Source organism: Triturus cristatus, chromosome 1_2 (genome assembly GCF_964204655.1).
Source record: "Triturus cristatus chromosome 1_2, aTriCri1.1, whole genome shotgun sequence".
Classification (NCBI taxonomy): Eukaryota; Metazoa; Chordata; class Amphibia; order Caudata; family Salamandridae; genus Triturus; species Triturus cristatus.
Window position 1 is genome coordinate 222333382 of NC_140580.1, and position 21092 is coordinate 222354473.

The 21092-nt window shown below is 46.4% G+C and overlaps 1 protein-coding gene across 10 annotated transcripts in view; it reads right to left on the minus strand.

Annotated features, from left to right (window-relative positions):
• SEC24C (SEC24 homolog C, COPII component) overlaps positions 1-21092 on the minus strand; it is a 1178749-nt gene that overhangs the window by 283168 nt on the left and 874489 nt on the right. For all 10 annotated transcript variants that reach the window (XM_085603503.1, XM_085603507.1, XM_085603502.1 and 7 more), the window contains one exon: positions 7654-7772. In XM_085603503.1, coding sequence (XP_085459629.1) covers positions 7654-7772 — 119 coding nt within the window. The remainder of the gene's footprint in view (positions 1-7653; positions 7773-21092) is intronic.

The following is a 21092-nucleotide window of genomic DNA, read 5'->3' on the forward strand; positions in this document are numbered from 1 at the left end:
AAGGGAGTAGAAAGGAACCTGGCCAATACAGACTGATATGTCACAGACATTATACAAAAAATATATGCCAGACGGGTATTGAACCAAGTGAATGATTGGATGGACGAAACCACCACCTTGGTAGCCTACCAAGCAGGGTTTAGGACACGTGTTAGTACAGTCAATCAGGTCTTCAGACTTCTATGTATCCTTTGGATAAATTGAGGGGAGGGCATCTGTATGGTACATTTGTTGATCTAAAGGCGGCTTTCAATCTTGCCCGGAGAGCTCTTTTATGGGCCACGTTAAGTCAAGGGGTACCTGATAAACATTTATCCCTTATAATTCGGCCTGAGTGGTGAACTTACGAAACCCATCCTTCTAACAAGGAGTGAAATAGGGATGCATGCTTGCACCCACCCTGTAATCACTCTATGTCAATGATGTTGTAATGCATCTGCAGGAGTGTAACCACAATTCTCCAAAGCTCTGTGGGGCCCCAGTTCCTGCATTACTTTTTGCAGGTGATACTATCTCGGTGTCACAAACGTCGATGAGCTTGCAAAAACTTGACAGTTTTAACAAGGACTGCACAGCTAAGGGTTTAGAAATTAATTCTAGTAAAACAAAATATATGGTCATTAGCCCTCACAAGACCTTTAGGAAAAACATTGCAGTACGGCAGCAAAAACTAGAGCGTATAACTAACTTTAGCTATCTGGGTATAATGCGGGACTCTAGATTATCATGACACCCACACAACTTTAAAACTGTCCTTGCCCACAGCTCAATGGCTACTATAAAATAGCACCAAGCCATTCCATTCAAAGCGATCTCCCTGGCCCTTGAGGTCCAAAGTACATGGCCCAAGTAGTAGCACTATATGGTGCTGAGTTGAGGGGTGTAGACTATCTGAACCAGCTTACATTGAGTGAGTACTAGTTCAAAATAAGGTTATTATGCCTCCATATGTCCACACCACCTACAGCAATTTATCTGGACATAGATATCAAAAGAATTGAGCATATTGCTGTTTTGAGACCTATGCTATATTGGATATGATTATTGGTTACACAAGAACGTGTACATTATAGAGAGGGACAAAACTGTTGGGACTTTAAAGTCATACCACCTTGCCCTAGTTCTTTCATATCCAGACTTGGTTTAGAAAGCTTGGCTTAAACTCCTTTTGGAGTGATCCATTAACAGTCCATTTGAAAAACTACTTGAAGCTTACATATTGGGAGTATGTCCTGAATACTATGCACCAAAACTCTAGATTGAGAAGGTTGACCACACAATTTCTCATTGTTAAACCGAACACAAGTTTTAAAGATATTTTAGAGTTTGTTCAACTCTAATTGGCAAAAACTGTGCATATAAAAATCTGTTTTGATATTCTTCAAATCAATGCAAAGTAGAAATCGGCTGAAGTTGCAAACAAATAATCGCACTTTATGTACTTTGGATGCTACAGAAAATCTTGCACATATATCATTCTTCTGCCTGTCAAATGCCAATTTAAGAAGTACATGGATTTGCCGTAACATGCAATTTAGGAAACATCCAGATGCAATGAGAGTTTTAAAAAATGACACTACTCCGTATATAATTTTTAGCTAAAGTAGATATTTATTAGCTGTAGAATTTGTAAGGAAAAAGAGGGGACTGAAATTTTAACTAGATATGGTTATTTTTTATTAGTTTTTAACTTTTTTTTTTACCCGATTGTATCTTTACTAATTTTGAAGGAATGCTCAATGTATACGCTATTTGCTAAATTTGGATTTGCTTTGTTTGAATAATATGTTGTATTTTGCTTTTTATGGTTTTAATCAAAATAAAACCTATTTGACTGACTTATCTTGAAAAAGATATTCTGTGTTGACAGTTTTCACTAGAAAATGAAGTTCAATATAGCCTGTGACTTATCAGATGTCACTGTGGCCAAGTTTACGCAATGCGTATGTCCATTTCTATGGTCAATTTTAAGGGCTTCCAGTTTAGGTTGAACAAACTAAAGTATAAGAAATTGTGCTTTGGCCAAGATCATTCAGCATATCTTTGTACTGGAATAACAACGATATGAGTGCTCCAGCTTAGGGCATAGTTTTATTCAAACCCCTTTATAAGGTTCATTTTAAGGGCTTCAGGTTTATAGCTGGGAAACCGAAGTATGATAGGCATTGCTTTTGCCAAAATCAGCTATTCCCAGAAACTGCGCGTCTCTGAAAGACCTGGCTTCTGACATTCTATAAATTTGTTGAAAGTGTGGGCACACATTCTGTGACTGTTTTCGTAATGTAAAATCTTACCTAAATAGTAACCTGCGTTACCTTGCTTTTGAACTTAAGACATACTAATGCTACCACTGCCCCAGATAGTGGAATAGTATTGGCAGCATTCCTATGGCTTGGTGGTGGAGACCAGCCACTGAAGTGAGAAAGAATGGAGGACAGGCTCCACTTAGAAATTCAATCTGAGCCATGTTAGGAAGGGGCAGTTGATTACTTGTTCTTCCTGAGCTCTGCAGGTTTGGGAGGTGTGAGAAGTTGGACAACAGTTTCTATTGTTTAGGTGAGGCATTTTCTAGGCAGGCCCTTTCCCTTGAAGGTCTGATCTACAGGAAGGCTGAATGACAGCCAGGTGTAAGATTTCATGCTTCGTTGTGCCCATGTTGTGGGTGTTCCAGATTACACACAGCCCCACTAAAACAGACACTGTTCTTAATTCCACTCTGATCATCAGAATGAAAGGGGAGGCACATCAAGCACAAATATTTAAAGTACTTTCCTGTTTTGTACTTCCCTTCCATCTGATTTTATAGAAAAATATAACCATATTTATATGAACTATTATTGTATCGCTGCAAATTGCCCATACCTCATTTTAAAGATCTTCTCCTTTATAAGCTATAACCCTGCGTCCTAACCTCCTGTAGCTCTTCTAATAATACCGCCAACCAATGCATGAACTCACATATCTCCCTCCCACTAATAATCACATCTAACTCCTAATAATTAATCTCTCACAATGAAACTGGATTAAATTCATGGCATTGTTTCCTTAAAAGTGCAACACTAATCCCAATAACACTAAAAAAATTAAAAATACTATCTCTGTGTTCCGAAGCAGCATGCTGCCTGGTGTAATGGGATATAATACCTCTTCGAGGGTACTTAATTGCTCTACAGATGCAACTACAATACAACACATAACCCTCCTACTAATTACATAACAATCACTGGTTGGACAGTCTATTGTAGTTCTAACAGACTGTATACAAATTTCCTTATTCTGCTAAACACTCACAAAAGACAAAACCGCAATGGGTCATGTCCATCACCCAGTACCTTACCAATCCACAGCAATAAACCACCCACCATCAACTGAACAGGCATGTAACTGAAGAGATCTACCACTTAGCGCTAGCCAACCCAGGGCTTTCATTTACCGATCATTGTGGGTCTCAACTAGCTACATACTATTATATCAGATATGGGATGATAGTAACAAAGTCCATCCCAGCAGATCTCTGATCCATATCTTCCTCCAACCTATAAGTGCTCAGGACCATAAACTTTAAACAAGATATCTCAGAATGGTCAACAACGTGCAATACCCAGCTAAGTGGACGTCGAAATACCATAAAGGGACCTGCGGAGCTGATCAAAGTTGCCAGCTTACTGAAAATCATCTACTGCACGTCTGTCTCTCAGACTTCTTCATCCATCACACTGCTAAGATCACAGAAGATAGAAATCTGGATATTACATACTAACTGCAGTTAACCACAGCTACAATCACAATATTTTAACATCATTACATATGTTGCTCAAAGTTATTTAAACCATGATACAAGGGTATGCAAACTTTTTATGGTTAACATCAAGAGTGGGCTGGAGTGGCATTCTAGCGTGTGTGACAACTGATACGGTCTCCACCAATCCAGAGATGCATTAGAAGCCTCCCAGCAGAACCAGGAAAAACATACAGGAATGGGCCTAGTAAATCTGGATTCTATATGTCCCTCCCTGTACTGCGTAGCAAAAATCAGAATGACACTTTCAGTGTAGGAATTTCCTGCCATCATCAGTGAATCTGACCTTTGTAATTTCAGCCTAGAGCTGCTCAAAGTCCCTGCCACCCCTGCCCCCCACCCACACTTGCAAACGGGTTCTATGCAGCAATTAATGACTTGAGCAAAACTATCTCACAAGCATTAGCTAGAGACTGGTAATATATTATCCAAACTGTAAAATTATGAATTTTAGCTAAATTATAGCCACTCCGCCGGTCACACACTTGACCCCATCTTCTCCGCAAGCCCCCACGTCTTCTTCAACCACTCCACCGAACTCCACTGGGCCGACCATCGCTGCATCCACTTCACCTTCCGGAAACCCAACACACACCACCGCACCCAACAGATGCCTCACCGCTGCTGGATCAAAGCCACCGAAGACCAGCTAACCACCACCCTCGCCCAATGCCCACCCGCGGACCCCACCGACCCCGACCTCCTCAACCTCAGACAGTTGATCGACGACTGCGCCAACACCCTCGCCCCGTTCAAGAAACCCTCCAACAGTCACACCAGCAAGAAAGCCAGCTGGTTCACCGAAGACCTCCAGGCCTCCAAGCAAACCTGCCGAAAGCTGGAGAAGAACTGGCTCCGTGAACGAACACCGGACAGCTACGCAGCCCACAAGAACGCCACCCGCAGACACCACCACCTCATCAGATCCTCCAAAAGGGCCTCCTTCAAAGACCGCCTAGACAACAACGCACACAACAGCAAAGAGCTCTTCAACATCGTGAAGGAACTCTCCAACCCCAGCTCCAACACCGACAACATCCCTCCGTCGCAAGACCTGTGCGACTCGCTGGCCACCGTCTTCCACCGCAAGATCGCAGACATCCACGACAGCTTCAATGCCACAACTACCCGGACAACCACTGAGGCCTCCGCCCCCACGACCACCACCCGCACCAACCGCCTGCACTCCTGGACCAACATCAAGATCATGAACACCATCCACTCCGGATCTCCGTCAGACCCATGCCCACACCACATCTTCAACAAAGCCAGCACCGCCATCGCACCCCATCTCCAGAAAGCCATCAACATTTCCTTCGAGACAGCAACCTTCCCGGAGAGCTGGAAGCACACCGAGATCAACGCCTTACTCTAGAAACCTAAGGCGGACCCCAAGGACCTCAAGAACTTCCAGCCCATCTTCCTACTTCCGTTCCCAGCGAAGGTCATCGAGAAGACCGTCAACAAACAACTGACCCGCTACCTCGAGGAGAACTGCATCCTGGACCCGTCCCAGTCTGGGTTCCGCAGCAACCACAGCACCGAAACTGCACTCAGCGCCGCCACCGATTACATCAGGACCCTGCTAGACAATGGAGAAACCGCGGCCCTCATCCTCCTGGACCTGTCAGCCGCCTTCGACACGGTCTGCCACCGCACACTACGAACACGCCTCCACGACGTCGGGATCCAAGAGAAGGCACTGGACTGGACCACCTCCTTCCTCTCCGGCAGAACACAGAGCGTCCGCCTCCCCCTTCCGCTCTGAAGCCACAGAGATCATCTGCGGCGTACCCCAGGGCTCATCCCTCAGCCCAACGCTGTTTAACATCTACATGGCACCGCTCGCCCACGTCGCCCAACTGCATGACCTCAACATCATCTCTTATGCCGATGACACCCAGCAGATCCTCTCCCACACCAAGGACCCCCACACCGCCAAAACCAACCTCCACGAGGGAATGAAAGCCATCGCCAAATGGATGAGGAACAGCCGACTGAAGCTGAACTCGGACAAGACGGAGGTCCTCATCCTCGGATCCACCCCTTCGGCCTGGGATGACTCCTGGTGGCCGACCACACTAGGAACAGCTCCAACACCTACCGACCACGCACGCAACCTAGGGGTCATCCTCGACTCCACCCTCTCCATGACTAAGCAGGTCAACGCCGTCTCTTCCTCCTGCTTCAACACCCTCCGCATGCTCTGCAAGATCTACAAGTGGATCCCCATCGGAACGAGAAGAACGGTCACCCAGGCATTCGTCAGCAGCAGGTTGGACTACGGAAACGCCCTCTACGCAGGAGCCTCGGCCAAACTTCTGAAACGGCTTCAACGCATCCAGAATGCCTCTGCACGCCTGTTCATCGACATTCCTCGCCGCAGCCACACCCCACCCCACCCCACCCGAGAGACCTGCACTGGCTCCCCGTCAACAAGAGGCTAACCTTCAAGCTCCTCACCCACGCACACAAGGCACTCCACAACACCGGACCAGCGTACCTCAACTGACGACTCAGCTTCTACACCCCCACCCGCCAGCTCCGCTCCGCCGACTTCGCCACAGTCCCCCACATACGAAGAGCGACCTTCGGCAGCAGATCGTTCTCCCACCTCGCCAGCAAGACCTGGAGCACCCTTCCCATCCACCTTCAGCAGACCCAAGACCTGCTGACCTTCAGAAGACTCCTGAAGACCTGGCTTTTCGAGCAGTAGCAACATTCCCCACCCCCCAGCGCCTTGAGACCCTCACGGGTAAGTAGTGCGCTTTACAAATGCTATGATTGATTGATATTGTTCTGGTTTCCTGTTGCTTTTAGCAGAACATCTACAGAACATCAGTGTAGGTAATACTTGTATAACTAAAATGTTTCGATGGAGAAAATGTTTGCCTTGTGATAACTGGTTTTTCGAGTCTGCCCTCTAGTTTAGCCTTCGCTGAGCCTGCCTTACTAGGGAACGGTTGACTAGAATTAGGGGACAAGGAGAGGGAAAATGCTCTTGTGAGTGTGTTAAGATAGGTACATTTTTTTAATTTATTTCTTTACACATGATCTGGGAATGGTCGCGGTTGGTGCTTTTTTGGAGGCAGTGGGCAAATGCCTTTCTGACCTCACAGGCCATATGGTTACCCACAATACCAAACTGTACATGCTAGATGTATGGGGAGATGTGATACTCCAGAAGCACTCAAAGACATTTGTCAGATTGAGACTTATGGTGGTAAGACGGAAAGTGGTCAGGCAATGGGGAGCACCAGAGTCACCAGTTTTAGAAATGTAGAAAAAGGATATAGACTGGTACATGATAGGCTGAAAATATGTAAATGAGGCTGAAAATATGTAAATGAGGGTGCCCAAAAAACAGTCGATTAAAATATGGACTGAATGGAAATCTGACAGAGAAACTTTGCAGAGGTGTTGCCATGGTGAGTAATGGATGTGACACTACATGCTATGCTCTAGGAATATGTTGCTCTGAAGAAACCTTTGAATACTGGGTTAACTGGTCTCTCAAGACAATGTAATGGATAAACTATACAACATTCTATATGCTGTGTTCATCATGTAGTTCACGTATTTGTTAAAAAAACAATAAAAAGATTTTTATAAAGAAAAACGTAGCCTTCTTAGTAATAGGTCACCTGGGATTTTAAGTACATTTCTTAAGTTTAGAGGCAAGCCATGTTATGCTTTACTGCAAGTAACAAGTGCCGCAATGTTCACGTTTTGAAACCCCAGATAACTTTTACTGTTTACATTACTACAAGCTGAGCAATTAAAAGCTCAGTAGGAAAATATCAATGCGAACATATCGTCTATATATATTAGACTTAAACTCAGATAAAACATACCTGTCCGGCGGAGGAGGGGCTTGCACAGTTCTTTCGGTAGCAGGCAAGTATCTGTGCACACTGGTTGATTAATGTGTCTCGTACAGTTTTTGAAGGATTATTCATGACACCGCGGAAAGCTATAAAACAGAGACGAAAAGAAAGACTTTAAAATTAATCGACATTAGCAACAATGCATTTAACAATACATACCGTTTCATTTATCCAAACTGAAAACAAATGTGTAAACTAGTCTGGGCAAAAAAACAAATGCCTACACAAACACAACCTGCTCTGCGAAAATAACAGAGCACCTTTATCGGGTGGAATAGGTTTGCAAGCCTAGCTCTCCACTGTAGTAATCCCTTCAAGTCAGAAACACTTTAATTGTCCTGCCTGTGCGCGAGAACCTGCTGTCTCGCCCATGTATGAGACCTGGAGCGCTGTTTACAACATGAATACAGAACTTACAAAGATGACTTTTTTTCGTGCATAACTACAGTGCAGCCGGCCTAAGTCTAAATATGCCATATTTCATAGACACTTAAACCTTAAAACTGCTCTAAAGGAAAAAGAGGATTCAAGTTAACATTGCTGCCCTATTCATACAAGGGAAATGTTAAACTAAGGAAAATGGAGTAGGCAGCAGCTCTATATAGCAGACATTTAACACTGCACCTTTATAGGAAACCAGTAGCTTCTTTATCCCATCTTGTACTATACTATCAATTCATTAAGACTGCGACCAGGAATTCCTAGTAAAATCCTAAGTAATCCATCCTCCTACTAGGTGGCAGTTTATGATGGTGGAGCAGATAACCATGATGGAGAACCAGAATTATAGTAACTTTTCCTTCTCTTTAATAATCCATTTTCACAACTTAAACATAATTATAAGTGTGCCCACTTTAGAACATGATGGAAAAGCTAGAGCCAAGTACAAAATATCAAGTAGTAGAAAGCTAACCTAAGATATTCCTCAAAAGGGGTGGTTGATAAATGTTCCAAATCAAAATAATACCTGGTTAACATATGTACTAATCTCCAAGTTACATCTTTACAAATATCAGCTATGGGAATAAACCTGAAACTGCAGCTGACGTTTTTCCCCTTGGAGAACGTGCCCACTTGCTACCAGATCAAGGTGTCTTTTCTATTAGATAATATAAGGTTATGTAGGACATGACCAATTTAGAATGGGCAGCTTAGAAGTGGGTAGCAGAGTAATAACACCATAACTGACCAAAAGAGTTGTTTAGACTTTAGAAAATCTTACAACTCGACATCCAACGTATGTAAAGATCTCAGCTCGGGATGTTGCGTTCTTAAAGTATATATGAAAAGCAATAGTTTTGCTAATATGAAAAATCTTAGATTACTTGAAATAATATTTCTCAACAGAAACCGAACTGTTAATTCCAGCTTTTTCAGGCACAGAATGAAGGTGGATGTAGCAGCTTCAGGCACACTCCTAACCGAACGAAGTCCTCCTTTTCCCAAAGTTCTACAATGACTTCATGATCTTCCGTGTGAAGAATGCATAACACAGATACATTCAAGTTACCACATATCCCCCTCATGTGTGAACAATAGGTTAATCAATATAAAGAAATAAATGAATAAAAATAAAGTTTAAAAGAGAAATGAGTCGACTACACGTAGCAGAATATGATAATTCATAAAACTGTAAATTACAATCACTTTAACAGCATTCCATTCCATACCTTGTACAACAAACTTAAACTGTAGTTCATGAAACGTCTAGGCGGGCGATGAACCTGCTGAAATTGTGCCACATATAGATTTCTTTAAATATCATATTTGAGGTGAAAAAGTAGCTTGCATCATGGTGTGCAAGTTACTTACCTTCGGTAACGATGTATCTGGTAGAGACGATTCTAGCCGCAGATTCCTTAACGTAGAATTATCCCCAGGCTGGATCTGGAATTATATTTGCCACAGCATCCCTGCATGCCGGGGGCAGTACCACGCGACCCCGTCTTGACGTCGTCCGCAGACGTAACGTCAGCGAGGTCACATAAGTCCCACCCCGGCGCGCTGACGTTAGTTTTCTTCGGAGAACTTTTCCGCGCCACGACGTGGAGCCATCACAAACAAAACTGTGAGAGTATGGGAACAGTGTGCAGCCAGCTGGTAAACACTACGATGCAGCATGCCCAGAACAAGTAGAGTGCAAGACGAAGACAGAGGCAAGGGAACCCCAGAACAAGCCCTAGAGAAGGACCGTCCCAGTAGCCCCACCCGGCCCACGAAGAGAAGTAGGTCCGGCCAGAAGAGAAAGAGGAGAAGAGCCGGCAACCAGGACACAAGAGAACACCAGGAATAACCTAGTCCCCCTGGAACCCAAGGCAGAGGCCCAGGCCGAAACGTCGGATAACAAGGTGGAAACACCAAGACACGACGCCGTAGGCGGCATGACAAAAGTCGGTCTGGCGATCCGGAGGCTGAAGAGGGAAGGCAAACGCACAGAAGCAGATATCCCGCAGGAACAAGGGGCAAAATGGACGACAGGTAAGCCCTGTAAAAGAAGGATACTGAGAGAGACAGAACCTGGAGCAGCGGAAGCTGCGCTAAGGCGGAATAAAAAGAAAGACCGCACCAAGTGGTTTACAGTGACGCCAGGAAAACGCGAGGAACCCGAGAAGGTATCCACACCCGCCCAGCTTAGGAAAGGGCTATACAATAGCCAACACGTACCCCACCTAGGGTATGACACGTCCCCAAACAACCAGGGGAACACCTCTTAGGGAAACAAGCAGCAGAGGTCAAAACATAAAAGACCTGTGGATAACACCACAAGTGGCTTACCAATCAGCCAGAAAATACACAGATGGTCCACCCTGAGGACCCATGCAGCTTCTCCAACAGCCAAAAATCACTCACCACAAAAGTGGAATGGCTGAACCAGCAGCCAAAAGAACAGAGGGGCCAACTTAAGGACCCTGAAGGCATTCCAAGCCACACACAGCACACAGACGGGCCAACCTAAACACAAGGCCCCAAAGAGAAAGGTGGGATAAACTCCTCCCAGAAGACACCGGAGGACAGACAAGCCGAAGCTTACAGAGGGGGAGGACGACGGAGCCCCGCAATGAGTCGCTGAATAGCGGAGTCCGCGTGGGTGTTAAACAGAATCCCATCAAAAGGCAGGTCAACAAGACGCTCCCGAATATTCTCCAGAAAGATGCTCTCCTGCAACCAAGCATGGCGGCGGAGGGCCACAGAACTCGCCATAGCACGGGCGAGAGAATCAGAGACATCCAAGGCCGAACGGAGAATAAATGCAGCTAACTCCCGACCATCCCGCACATGGTGCCGCAGATCAGCGCGGGCACCTTCATGGGAGGTATGAGACAGAAGGGACTCCGCGGAATCCCACAGGTCGGAAGTAGCCCTGGCCAACACACAAAGTGTGTTGAGCGCGCCCAGAGCAGCACTAGTGGAAGCAAAAATGTTACGCCCCCAGGAATCCAACCACCGGGCCTGCCATGACAGAGGAAGCAACACCGAAGGCAAGGAAGGACAAGCAGTCTGCAGGACAGGGCCTTGGGCAGATGGGAGGGGAAAAAGGCAGACTGGATTGTGCGGGGCAGGACGGTGTCGGTGAAGGAGCGGCTGAGGCACCGGATCCCCCGTAGCAGGACGCCCCCAGAAGAGAGTTGTGGAGCGAAGCTTCAAATGGGAGAAGCGGCTCCCCTCCACCAACCAGCGCTGGTGGAGAACCTCCAACAAGTGGTCCGTAGGGAGTGAAGCGACCGGGTTGCCCAATTGCAAAATGCCGGTGGCCGTGGAAATGGCCCGGACAAAGGCTACACTTGCCTCCGTAGGGCGTCGTGGGGGGGAAAGCAACTCCTCCGTGGGCGAAGGCTGCAAACTGAGCCGGCCGTTCCCGTGCCCTGCCGGAGAAAGAAAGGGCCAGCCCCTGTAGGATGGAAGACCCATGGACGAGTGAGGGGTCTCCGGAGAAGGTGGAGAAGCCTGCGGGGCAGTCAACTGTGGACGCGGAGACTGTGTAGAACCCGCCCTGGAAGCCGTCGGGGAAAATGCAACGATGCGGAGTCCAGTCTCCGGTGAAGAGGAGACGACAATCCTCCGGAGAGGAAGGGACATCCGGAGAATAGTCAACGATCCGACGTCGGGACGGCACCGGAGAGTCCGCCACGGGCACCGGTGTGTCCTCGATGGGTGCCGAAGTGTCCACCAGGGGTGCCGAGTCGACCACCACCACGTGCCTCATCAGAGAAGGGGGCGGGGTCGGAGCCGAAGCGGCCAAGGAACGGTGCCGAAAAAGCGCCGGCTCGACCTCCGACGAGGCAGCCGCCTGCGCAGAGGACTGAGAGGGGCTCGGGGAGGCGCCCCGTGTCCCGGCCTCCACCTGCGGCGCCACCAGGGCCGGGGAGGAAAGCCGTTGACGCCGGACAGGCGTCGGCTCGGCCTCCGGTAAGACAGCTGCCTGCCCAGAGGACCGAGGGGGACTCTGGGACGAGCCGTGAGTCCCGGCAACCTCCTGCAACACCACAGGGAACCCTGCAGGGTTTTGCGGCGAGGCAGGGATGCCGTGGGTCGAAGAGGGGAACCCATTAGGGCCGCACCTCAACGACACCACACCTCCAAAACCTGGAGCCGAACTCGTTGGCGCCGGGGGCGAAGCTGCTGGCGAGTCCGCAGAAGGCCCCGCGCATGGAGAGGGATCCTCAGACGTCACAGGAAAAGGAGGGGGGCCCAAAGAAGCCAGTAGGGTCGTAGCATAGGCCCAATGCCAGGAAACGGCGGGTAGGATGGCGACGGCAGAGGGCGCACGTCCTGAGAGGAACCTGCGCCCTCTTCAGAAGGAGGACAGGGCCTCGGTGGCAAGCTGCAGGAATTACCGGCGGGCAACGACGCCCATGGGGCCTCGGAGAAGGACGATGCCGCAGCTGGAATCGGCGGCTTCGGGACCCTTCCGAGGTAGGAGACGGACGCTGTGACGAGACCGATCTTGACAAGCGGGCCGAAAGCAATTTCATCCGGCGCTCCCGCCGGGACTTCGGCTTGAGATGCTGACAAGCTTCGCAGTCCGTAGAATTGTGGTGCTCGCCCAAACACCACATACAAATAAGGTGAGGGTCCGTCGCCGACATCTGACGCGCACAAGCACACGTCTTGAAATCCGAAGGCATCGCACACTGTTCCCAACGCAAAGGCGTTAAGAGGCCTGAAAACAGGTCAAGGGAATACACTCCGGATCCGCGTTGCACGCGGAAAAGAAGGAAACTGACGTCAGCGCGCCGGGGTGGGACTTATGTGACCTCGCTGACGTCACATCCGCGAACGTCAGGACGGGGTTTGCATGGTACCGCCCCCGGCACGCAGGTATGCTGTGGCAAAAAAAACTCAGGATCCAGTCTCACGCCTGGGGATAATTCTACATTAAGGAATCTGCGTCCAATCTCACTCCTACCATACCTGGCCAAAGTAGCCGAAAAAACGGTCAATCTGCAATTGATGGACTTCGTGGAAAAAGCTGCCTTATTACACGATACTCAATTTGGCTTCCGTCCCCGTCATTCTACAGAGTCTGCACTCCTAACAGCGGTGGAGACCCTACGTCAGGGGGCGGATGAGGGTCACACCATGGCCCTCATCCTATTGGACCTGAGTGCAGCATTCGACACTGTAGCTCACGCCAACTTGCTACAGTGTATGAATAACGGAGGAATATCTGAAGCTGCACTCCAATGGATCCAATCCTCCCTGACTGGGAGAAGCTTCCAAGTCCGCCAGGGTGATCACTACTCTAGAGACATAGGATTGGGACAGGGCGTTCCCCAGGGATCGTCCCTGAGCCCAACTTTGTTTAATCTTTATGTCTCTCCAGTGGCTTCGATTGCTGTGAGTCATGGATTGAACATCGTGTCATACGCCGATGACACGCAGTTGGTTATCTCCCTCTCACGTGCACCCGGACTTGCTATGGACAGTTTCAGGGCTTGCATGCAAGATCTTGCAACCTGGATGTCCACCAACTGCCTTAAATTAAACGGCAACAAGACCGAGGTGCTCGTGGTGGGGGAGAGGGGGGTTGTGGGGAGTCCATCTGTTTGGTCGTCGGCATGGTGGCCTCCATGCCTAGGTGAGGCACCTATGCCCCGTCAGGAAGTCAAAAACCTTGGTGTATGGCTCGATGCTGACCTATCTTTTGGACCCCAAATAGACCGAGTGGCGGGTGTCTGTTTCAGCGTTTTAAAAATCCTACGGAAGGTCCTTGCTCTCCTTCCTATGTCCGCCCGGAGAACGCTGGTACATGCCCTCGTGACATCGCGCCTGGACTATGGCAACCTATTGTACTTGGGAGCCACCTGCAAGGCAATAAACCGCCTCCAGGTATTGCAGAATGCGGCAGCCCGCCTCATCCTAAAAACCCCAAAAAGATCGGATTCTAAAGCTGCCCTTCAGACTCTCCACTGGTTGCCAGTGAGAAGCAGAGTGGAATTTAAAGCCCTCTGTACCGGTCACCGTATTCTTGCTAGGAAAGCGCCTACACCGCTTCAGAACCTAGTTACCAAGTATGTACCATCACGCGCTCTGCGCTCTTCACACGGAGGTCTACTTGTGGTCCCTAGGGTCAGAAGGGCCCGCATGGGTGGACGCTCTTTTCGCCATTTGGCAGCAAAGCGCTGGAACGCCCTGCCTCTTAATCTCCGCCTAGACCCATCGGAATCCAGCTTCCGGAAGAACTTAAAAACACACCTATTTTCAAGATAATCGGGCTCACTCCTCACTACTGCTCTGAGTTTTTCAGTTGTAGCGCGGGGACACGCTTCCTAGCGTAACCAAGCGCTTTATAAGCCTCCATTAATAATAATAATAATAGTAGTCTATCAGATACTCTTGAATAAATCCTTCAGATCTTACTCAATCTACTGTAGTGCCACCCCTGTCTCCCTTCCACTTTCACACTATTGCCAGAAAAATGTTCAATATATGTACAGGGTCATGTAAGAAATTGTATTATTTGGGATGGGTGACTACTCACCTCAAGGAATGATCACAAACCATGTCAGGGTGAATCCTCAAAGATACTAAATTAACCCAAGCTCAGCCTCCTAGTAGCTATTTCACAGAGCAAACAACTTAGAGAAAGGTGAAAAGTATTTATGTAGTACCAAAACTGTAAAAGTTACAGAGCCAAACAATAAAAATCCCAAAGCCAGTTAGGAGAAACATAGTAACCTTTTATTAACAAACTGGCACCAAAATGTCAAAAATCCAATAAGGAAAAATTAAGATATGAATTGTTAAAGTGTTAAGTAGAAAAAGCACAAAGCACCAATGATAGCTAATGGTCACAGTAGACCAGGACCTAAGTTCAATTTGAGGCACACTGTGATGGAGAGTGGGCTAGATACACCAGCCAGGTTCATCCAGGTCAAAGAGTTTACCTTCTTAGTCCTTTAAATCCCAATCCTCAACAGATGTACACTTCTAAAGCTCCCCAGGGGAGGCATGTAGAGACTCACAGGGTGATTGGCAGAGGCCACCAGCAGAGTCCAGCCCAGGTCCAGTTGCTACTGGTCAGCTGGGTACTTCCAGGAAAAGCCCTCTACCCACAAAGGAGGTCAGTCAACTGGCCCTGGACGTTCACTTCTTTGTTCCTGGGAACAAGAAAAAGCAGATGCAGTCCTTCATGGCTACTCTCAGGCAGCAGGGCCAGTCCTCTTTTGACCTTCCGCAAGTTGGGAGAGTGTTATGAAGTGGGTGCTTGGAGGGTGCCACATTTATGCCTGGAACCAGCTAGGAGGGTGGGTGACTCCTGGAACACCCTAACTGATGGGATAGAAGCTACCTGGCCCGACCTCCCTACTCTACAGTAGTTTATGCCTTACTGCAAACCGGGTCAAAAGGCAATGTGTCAGTGCAAATCCAAAATGTGAAATAGTTTGGCCACACTCAACTTGGGCTTGAAGGGCTGTGGGCGTGTGTGTATGGAGAGTATTGTAGTTATTCTAGTGTCCTCCCACATCTAACACTAAAATCCAGTTTGGTGCAGGGTACTGTACCCACAACCAACCCAGACACAGACATCTGGCAGGACAAAAGCAGGGTTTCTCAGCAACCAGAAAGTGGATACACACGTTGCCTTGGCATCCTGTTCTCTACCTTTCAAGTACACCCCAAGTGCTGTATGTAAACCCACTGTAACAATAATGGCCACTCATCTGAATTCCCAGGACTACTGTGGAAGCAAATATTTTCCATCACTTTCCCAGAGGTGAATCCTTGGCATACACCAATGACTGACCATGGGGGCAAGGGGAGTTGGTTGTGTGTGGGGGTGGGGGGGTTCATTTACAGATGTTCTTTGCTACACGTCCTTGAAAAAATATCAAACAAGAACTACAGAAAGAAGTCTACTTGGGGTTATTTTACCTCTGCTAAAATGCACTCATTTGAATTCAAAGTATAAGGGTGTCCTTGAAGAAAGGAGAAAACAAAAGCGAGAGGCGCTCAGCTAGCGCAGTAACCGGAGGTCCGTGTAATGGGCTTAAGTAGCTGTAGCGTTCAGCGGGAGTGAGAGTATGATGATCGTAGTCAAGGCAAGGAAGACGCGGCGGCACCAGCTGAATGACGAGATACTAGGATTTGAGAATACAGAGAGTGATCTTGAAGAGACGAGATTCCAAGAAAGATTGCAAGACCCCACCTTCCAGGTGCCTGTGTTTGGTTTGCTCTTGTTGCAGGCAGCAGGCCTCGGAACCTATGGGGAGTGCTGGCGGGAGACACCGCTCTCTTCAGACCAACTGACAAAGTCAAGTGGGCAGTCCGGCATGAAAGGAGGCCCTTAATTAGTCAGCAGTCGTTGTACAAACAAAATACCAGACACTGACAGGAAACCAGGGCAGCAGGAAACTGAAGTCTTTGATTGCTCAGCAGTGTATATTTAGTCTACAGCCATTGTACAAACAAAAATACAACACATTTTGGCAGGAAACAAGTGCAGCAGGAAACTGAGGTTTTTAATTGATTGCTCAGCAGAACACATTTTAACATACACACAAAGCACTTGTACTTAGACTTACACACAAAATACGATGCACAGCATGCCTTTTAAATGTTAACATTCAGAGCATGCAAAATAATGTATAAAGCAGAGCATATGGCACCTGCCTAACTGGAAAATGGTGATGACAATGGGGAACATAAAAGCACAGGCACACATGGGTATGACACTGATACAGAAGCCTGGTAGGACAAAAGCAGGTTCCTTCATCAACCAGACAGTGCCTACAGAAGTATTGTGTGGCCAGCCTGTTCTCTCCCATTCTAGTGCACCACATATGTTATATGTGAATTCAGCATACCAGTCAAGCAGGATTCATTTTACATTGTTGTAAAAAAGTATGTCTACAATCCCCATGCTGAATATTCTGTTGTGTTCAGAAGAGTAATCTCTGACCTTTCAGGTTGGGCTATTCTCTGGTCCTGGAAGGCATTTCACATCTATTCATGGTTAATCAGTGGATGGGAGAAGCTGGAGAGCCAGTGCAAATTTGCATTCAGAAACTTCACGCAGCAAAAAATAACTTTGTAAAAGTTACTTTTCCTTAAGGTTTATTAAATAATTAGACTTCACAATTGAATTGAATTTTTTAATTATTATTATTAATAGTTGTTCAATTGTTTTTCTAGCTGGTCTTTTTCCAACGTTAGCAGTAGTAGTATCTTAATCTGCACTCAATGTATACAGAGTGCAGATTAAAAGGCCTGCCACACTGAAAATAGCATTTTGGACCTTGTCAATGTAGGGACATGGCAATTTTAATTTCCTCATGTTCTTATATTGAATACCCTGCACCATACCTTGTGGGCTACAAAGCATACACAAGGGTGACGTATTAATATTTAAAAGGGATATTCTTACCTGTCAGAAAGAAATTATTTTGACAGGCCCCAGAGCACGTTTCTACTGCTATGGGCAGGCTATGGTGGTTGGTCTGAAGTCATGTTTGCACTTTAACTATAGAAGATGGCATAATAGGTGCTGCAGTCCACTAGTGGCATTTAGATTCCAGACTCTTGGGTACACTTTGCACCATATACTAGATACTTATATTCTACAATAAGTGGTACGCCAACTATACCATGGTTAAAGGGGATGCACAGATACTTTATCACTTGTTAGCAGTGGTAAAATGCACAGTGCTAAAGTTAACAAAAATATATGGTCCAGCAAAAGATGAAAAATCAGGAGTGACCACACAGAAAAGGCGGACTTCCTACTGTCACAAAACATCGATAAATCCTTTTTTAACTAATACAGGTTCTTTAACACTCACTAGGTAACCTACAGGAGAATCTTCCCCTTTTATTTTTACAATACAACTTGCTACAACTGTCACTCATCTTAAACTTTTCCCACTTTTGTGAAATAGTAGGTTCCTTAGAAATATGAGTATTTAACCAATTGTAATGTAAACCAGACATTTGAAAAAAACTAGAAATTTGCGGGTCAAGCACGGACAGTTTAAAACACCAGCAAAAGACTCTCAATCATGCCTAGTGAGAATCCTTAAATAAGGACAGAATCCCGTCACCCACCAAGGTGGCATGCTTCATCATCTGGGATTTCTCCTCTTGGCTACAACACCTAGTGTAGCCAAGGGCTACTAGCCCCTCACTATGAGGGAGGAGCTCAGGGATGTTTTTAGATGCTACTCTTGCATACGATCTACTAAAATCCAACAGATGTAAAGTATTCTGGTATTAGAGTGATGGGCGAAGTGCAAAAAGTTTTAAGTGTGTGATAAAACTAACTACCAAGAGAACAAGCATTGGCATAGCCAATAGGTCTCGCCTTTGGGACCTTATAAGTGTTTAGCCATGCAACATTTGATGTTGTTGCACCAAGGATATTTTGCTGCATAACTAAATACTTATAAGGTCCCAAAGGCAAGACCTATTGGCTATGCCAATGCTTGTTAATTCATTCACTATACATTGTTCTGTACAATTACAATACTCAAATCTAGCTACTGAGACTCCATTCAAGGGAATATTCTATGGAAGTGAAAGGAGCTATACAAAGATCATTTACGAAGTGTAATTCGGTCTATTAAATTAGATTTGTAAAATATGTATTCTGCAGTTAAGGGCTTGGCCAGCAGATGGTAGAGGGTTGAGAAATGAAGAGAAGAGGAGGGGCTTGACAGGAGGATGCAGTGAACTAGGCTACATAGTACAGCGGCTTACGTCAAGCACAGAAAACAGATTTCCAACAACCGCCTAAACTTTAACATCCACGAGGACACCATTGCAGGATCAAAACTGAAGCATGGAAATAGTACCAATCATTTGTGGCATCATCAGTACATACAAAAGAATCCCTTGCAGGGGCATGTAAGGATGGAAGGGTGGCATCCTGTGAGGATGGAAGGGTGGCATGGCAGCTGTATCAATTGTTAGATGACTTTATGGGTTGATAGTCAAAGTCATGCCAAGGCTGCATACTTTTTTTTCCTGACTGAAGGGAAGTCAATGAACACTGGCCATGTAGAAAGCATAGAAGTCACAGCCCCCAGGAGCAAGGCATTCATTGTACAAGCATTCAAACACAGGTGACTGCAATTCTTACAGTTTTGGAAATGCAGAACCCAATATGCATGCATTGTACAACCATTAGCACACTCCTGGATATACAGTAGGGTTTGATAAGGTACATAAGGAACACAATGTCATAACTCTACGGTAAATTACAAAAGAAGGACCATGCAGGCACTGAAGAGGGCAGGTGATAAATCCAGTATCTCTAGATTCGTGCATGTTTGGCCGTCGAGAACATGCAGGAAATCAGTTTCATTGAACGTTTATTAAAGGTCATGTAAAAAGAAATCATATCTGCAAATTATCTGAGCTCAAAATGCAATGATGAATATGATCATCTTTACAATAAACACATCTTAGATGAGGACAGAGCAGACTATAGAGAAAGCAGTGCGAGTGCGTACTGAGCAGGGACATGCAGAGCTTTATAAAGCAAAATACTAATGACAGACTTTCCAGGTTCCAGTAGATCTATTGTGCGAAATTTTGAATTATAAACGGCCGAAGCAAGTGCAGAAATATAAGACAAGGAGTACAAAACTTTCCTTTAGCAGATGTAATCGCCTAACCAGCTTTCACAGTTTATGCCTCTAAACTGTAAACGAGTCATGACAGGCAAGAGAGTCACTGTCAATTCTATCAATTGACATTTAAGCAACTCTTGAACCAAAATCTGTACATGTACAAGAAGTAAAGCCTGCAAAAGGATGGAAGTTTTACTACTGACAGGGTGAGATTTGACACATATTAAATCAGGCTTGCAGACCAGTTCATAACCGAACCTAACACAGTAAACTAATCCAGGCGCACTGTTATGTTTATCATGTGTCAAATGTTAACTAGCAACTACTTTCATACCTGAGAAAGTACTAAAGAACTCACTTGAAAGCCAACATGTGTTGCTTCGTAGGTCTAAGAATCAAAATATACGCAGTGACAAAAACGAGCCTTGGCAGAGCCTACATTTATGGCCTTTCTTTGAAAGGTAGTAAAGTAAAACACACAAATGGTGTGCATTATCAAGAAAAGAGAGGCCTAGTAGTAAATCGCAGCTACTCGGCCCTCAAAAAATATTAAAAAACGTTTTTGAAAGAAAACAAAAGAACATAACAGGGAGAAGCAGTACATGGGTGGGGGGGCAGAAGGGGGAAAACAAGTCAACGCCACTGAGCAGCAGGGGCAACAGGGAGCAGGGAACTGCAGAGAGGCATATTAAGAGCATAGCCGAATGAGGAGGGGCAGGTAAAACAAGCATTGGCCGCGCGGCAGTGAAAACGACGCGGCCGTGAAAGAGATCGCGCTAAGAAGCAGCACGAGTGTTCCTGCCCCGAAACAAATGAACAACAAGTGGGAGGGGTGGGGGGAGTGCACAGAACAGAAGAGACGCCATGGGAATGCTTCCGAACTCGCGTGCGCGTGAAGCAGCAGCTGTTTGTTCTTTTTGGAAGCACATACTCGTGCTTGTGGCGCGCCCTTGCGTGCTCCCGCAAGGTGGATGCCGCCACAAGCATGAGAATGTGCTTCGAAAAAGAGCAGGACGACGGCTAAAGGTCCTCCTATGCAGCGCATGCGCGCTGCATAGGCGAGACCTAAAAAGGGGACGTTTAATAATTGACTCTTGGGGTCAGGATTAAAAACAGTGCATGTGTAGTTTGAAAAAATAACCGCATCTGTCCAAAAGTAGGTGTTTCGGCCAATATGACCTCATATGACCTCAAAGGTGTCGTGGCCTTCCTCAGGACCTTGATATTCAATGCTACTGCGTGCCAAAGAGATCAAATAATAAAGTAAATCTTTAAGAAAGTGTTGTTTGGAACAAATACATCACCAGTAGTAATTTAGGTGGTTAATGATATACT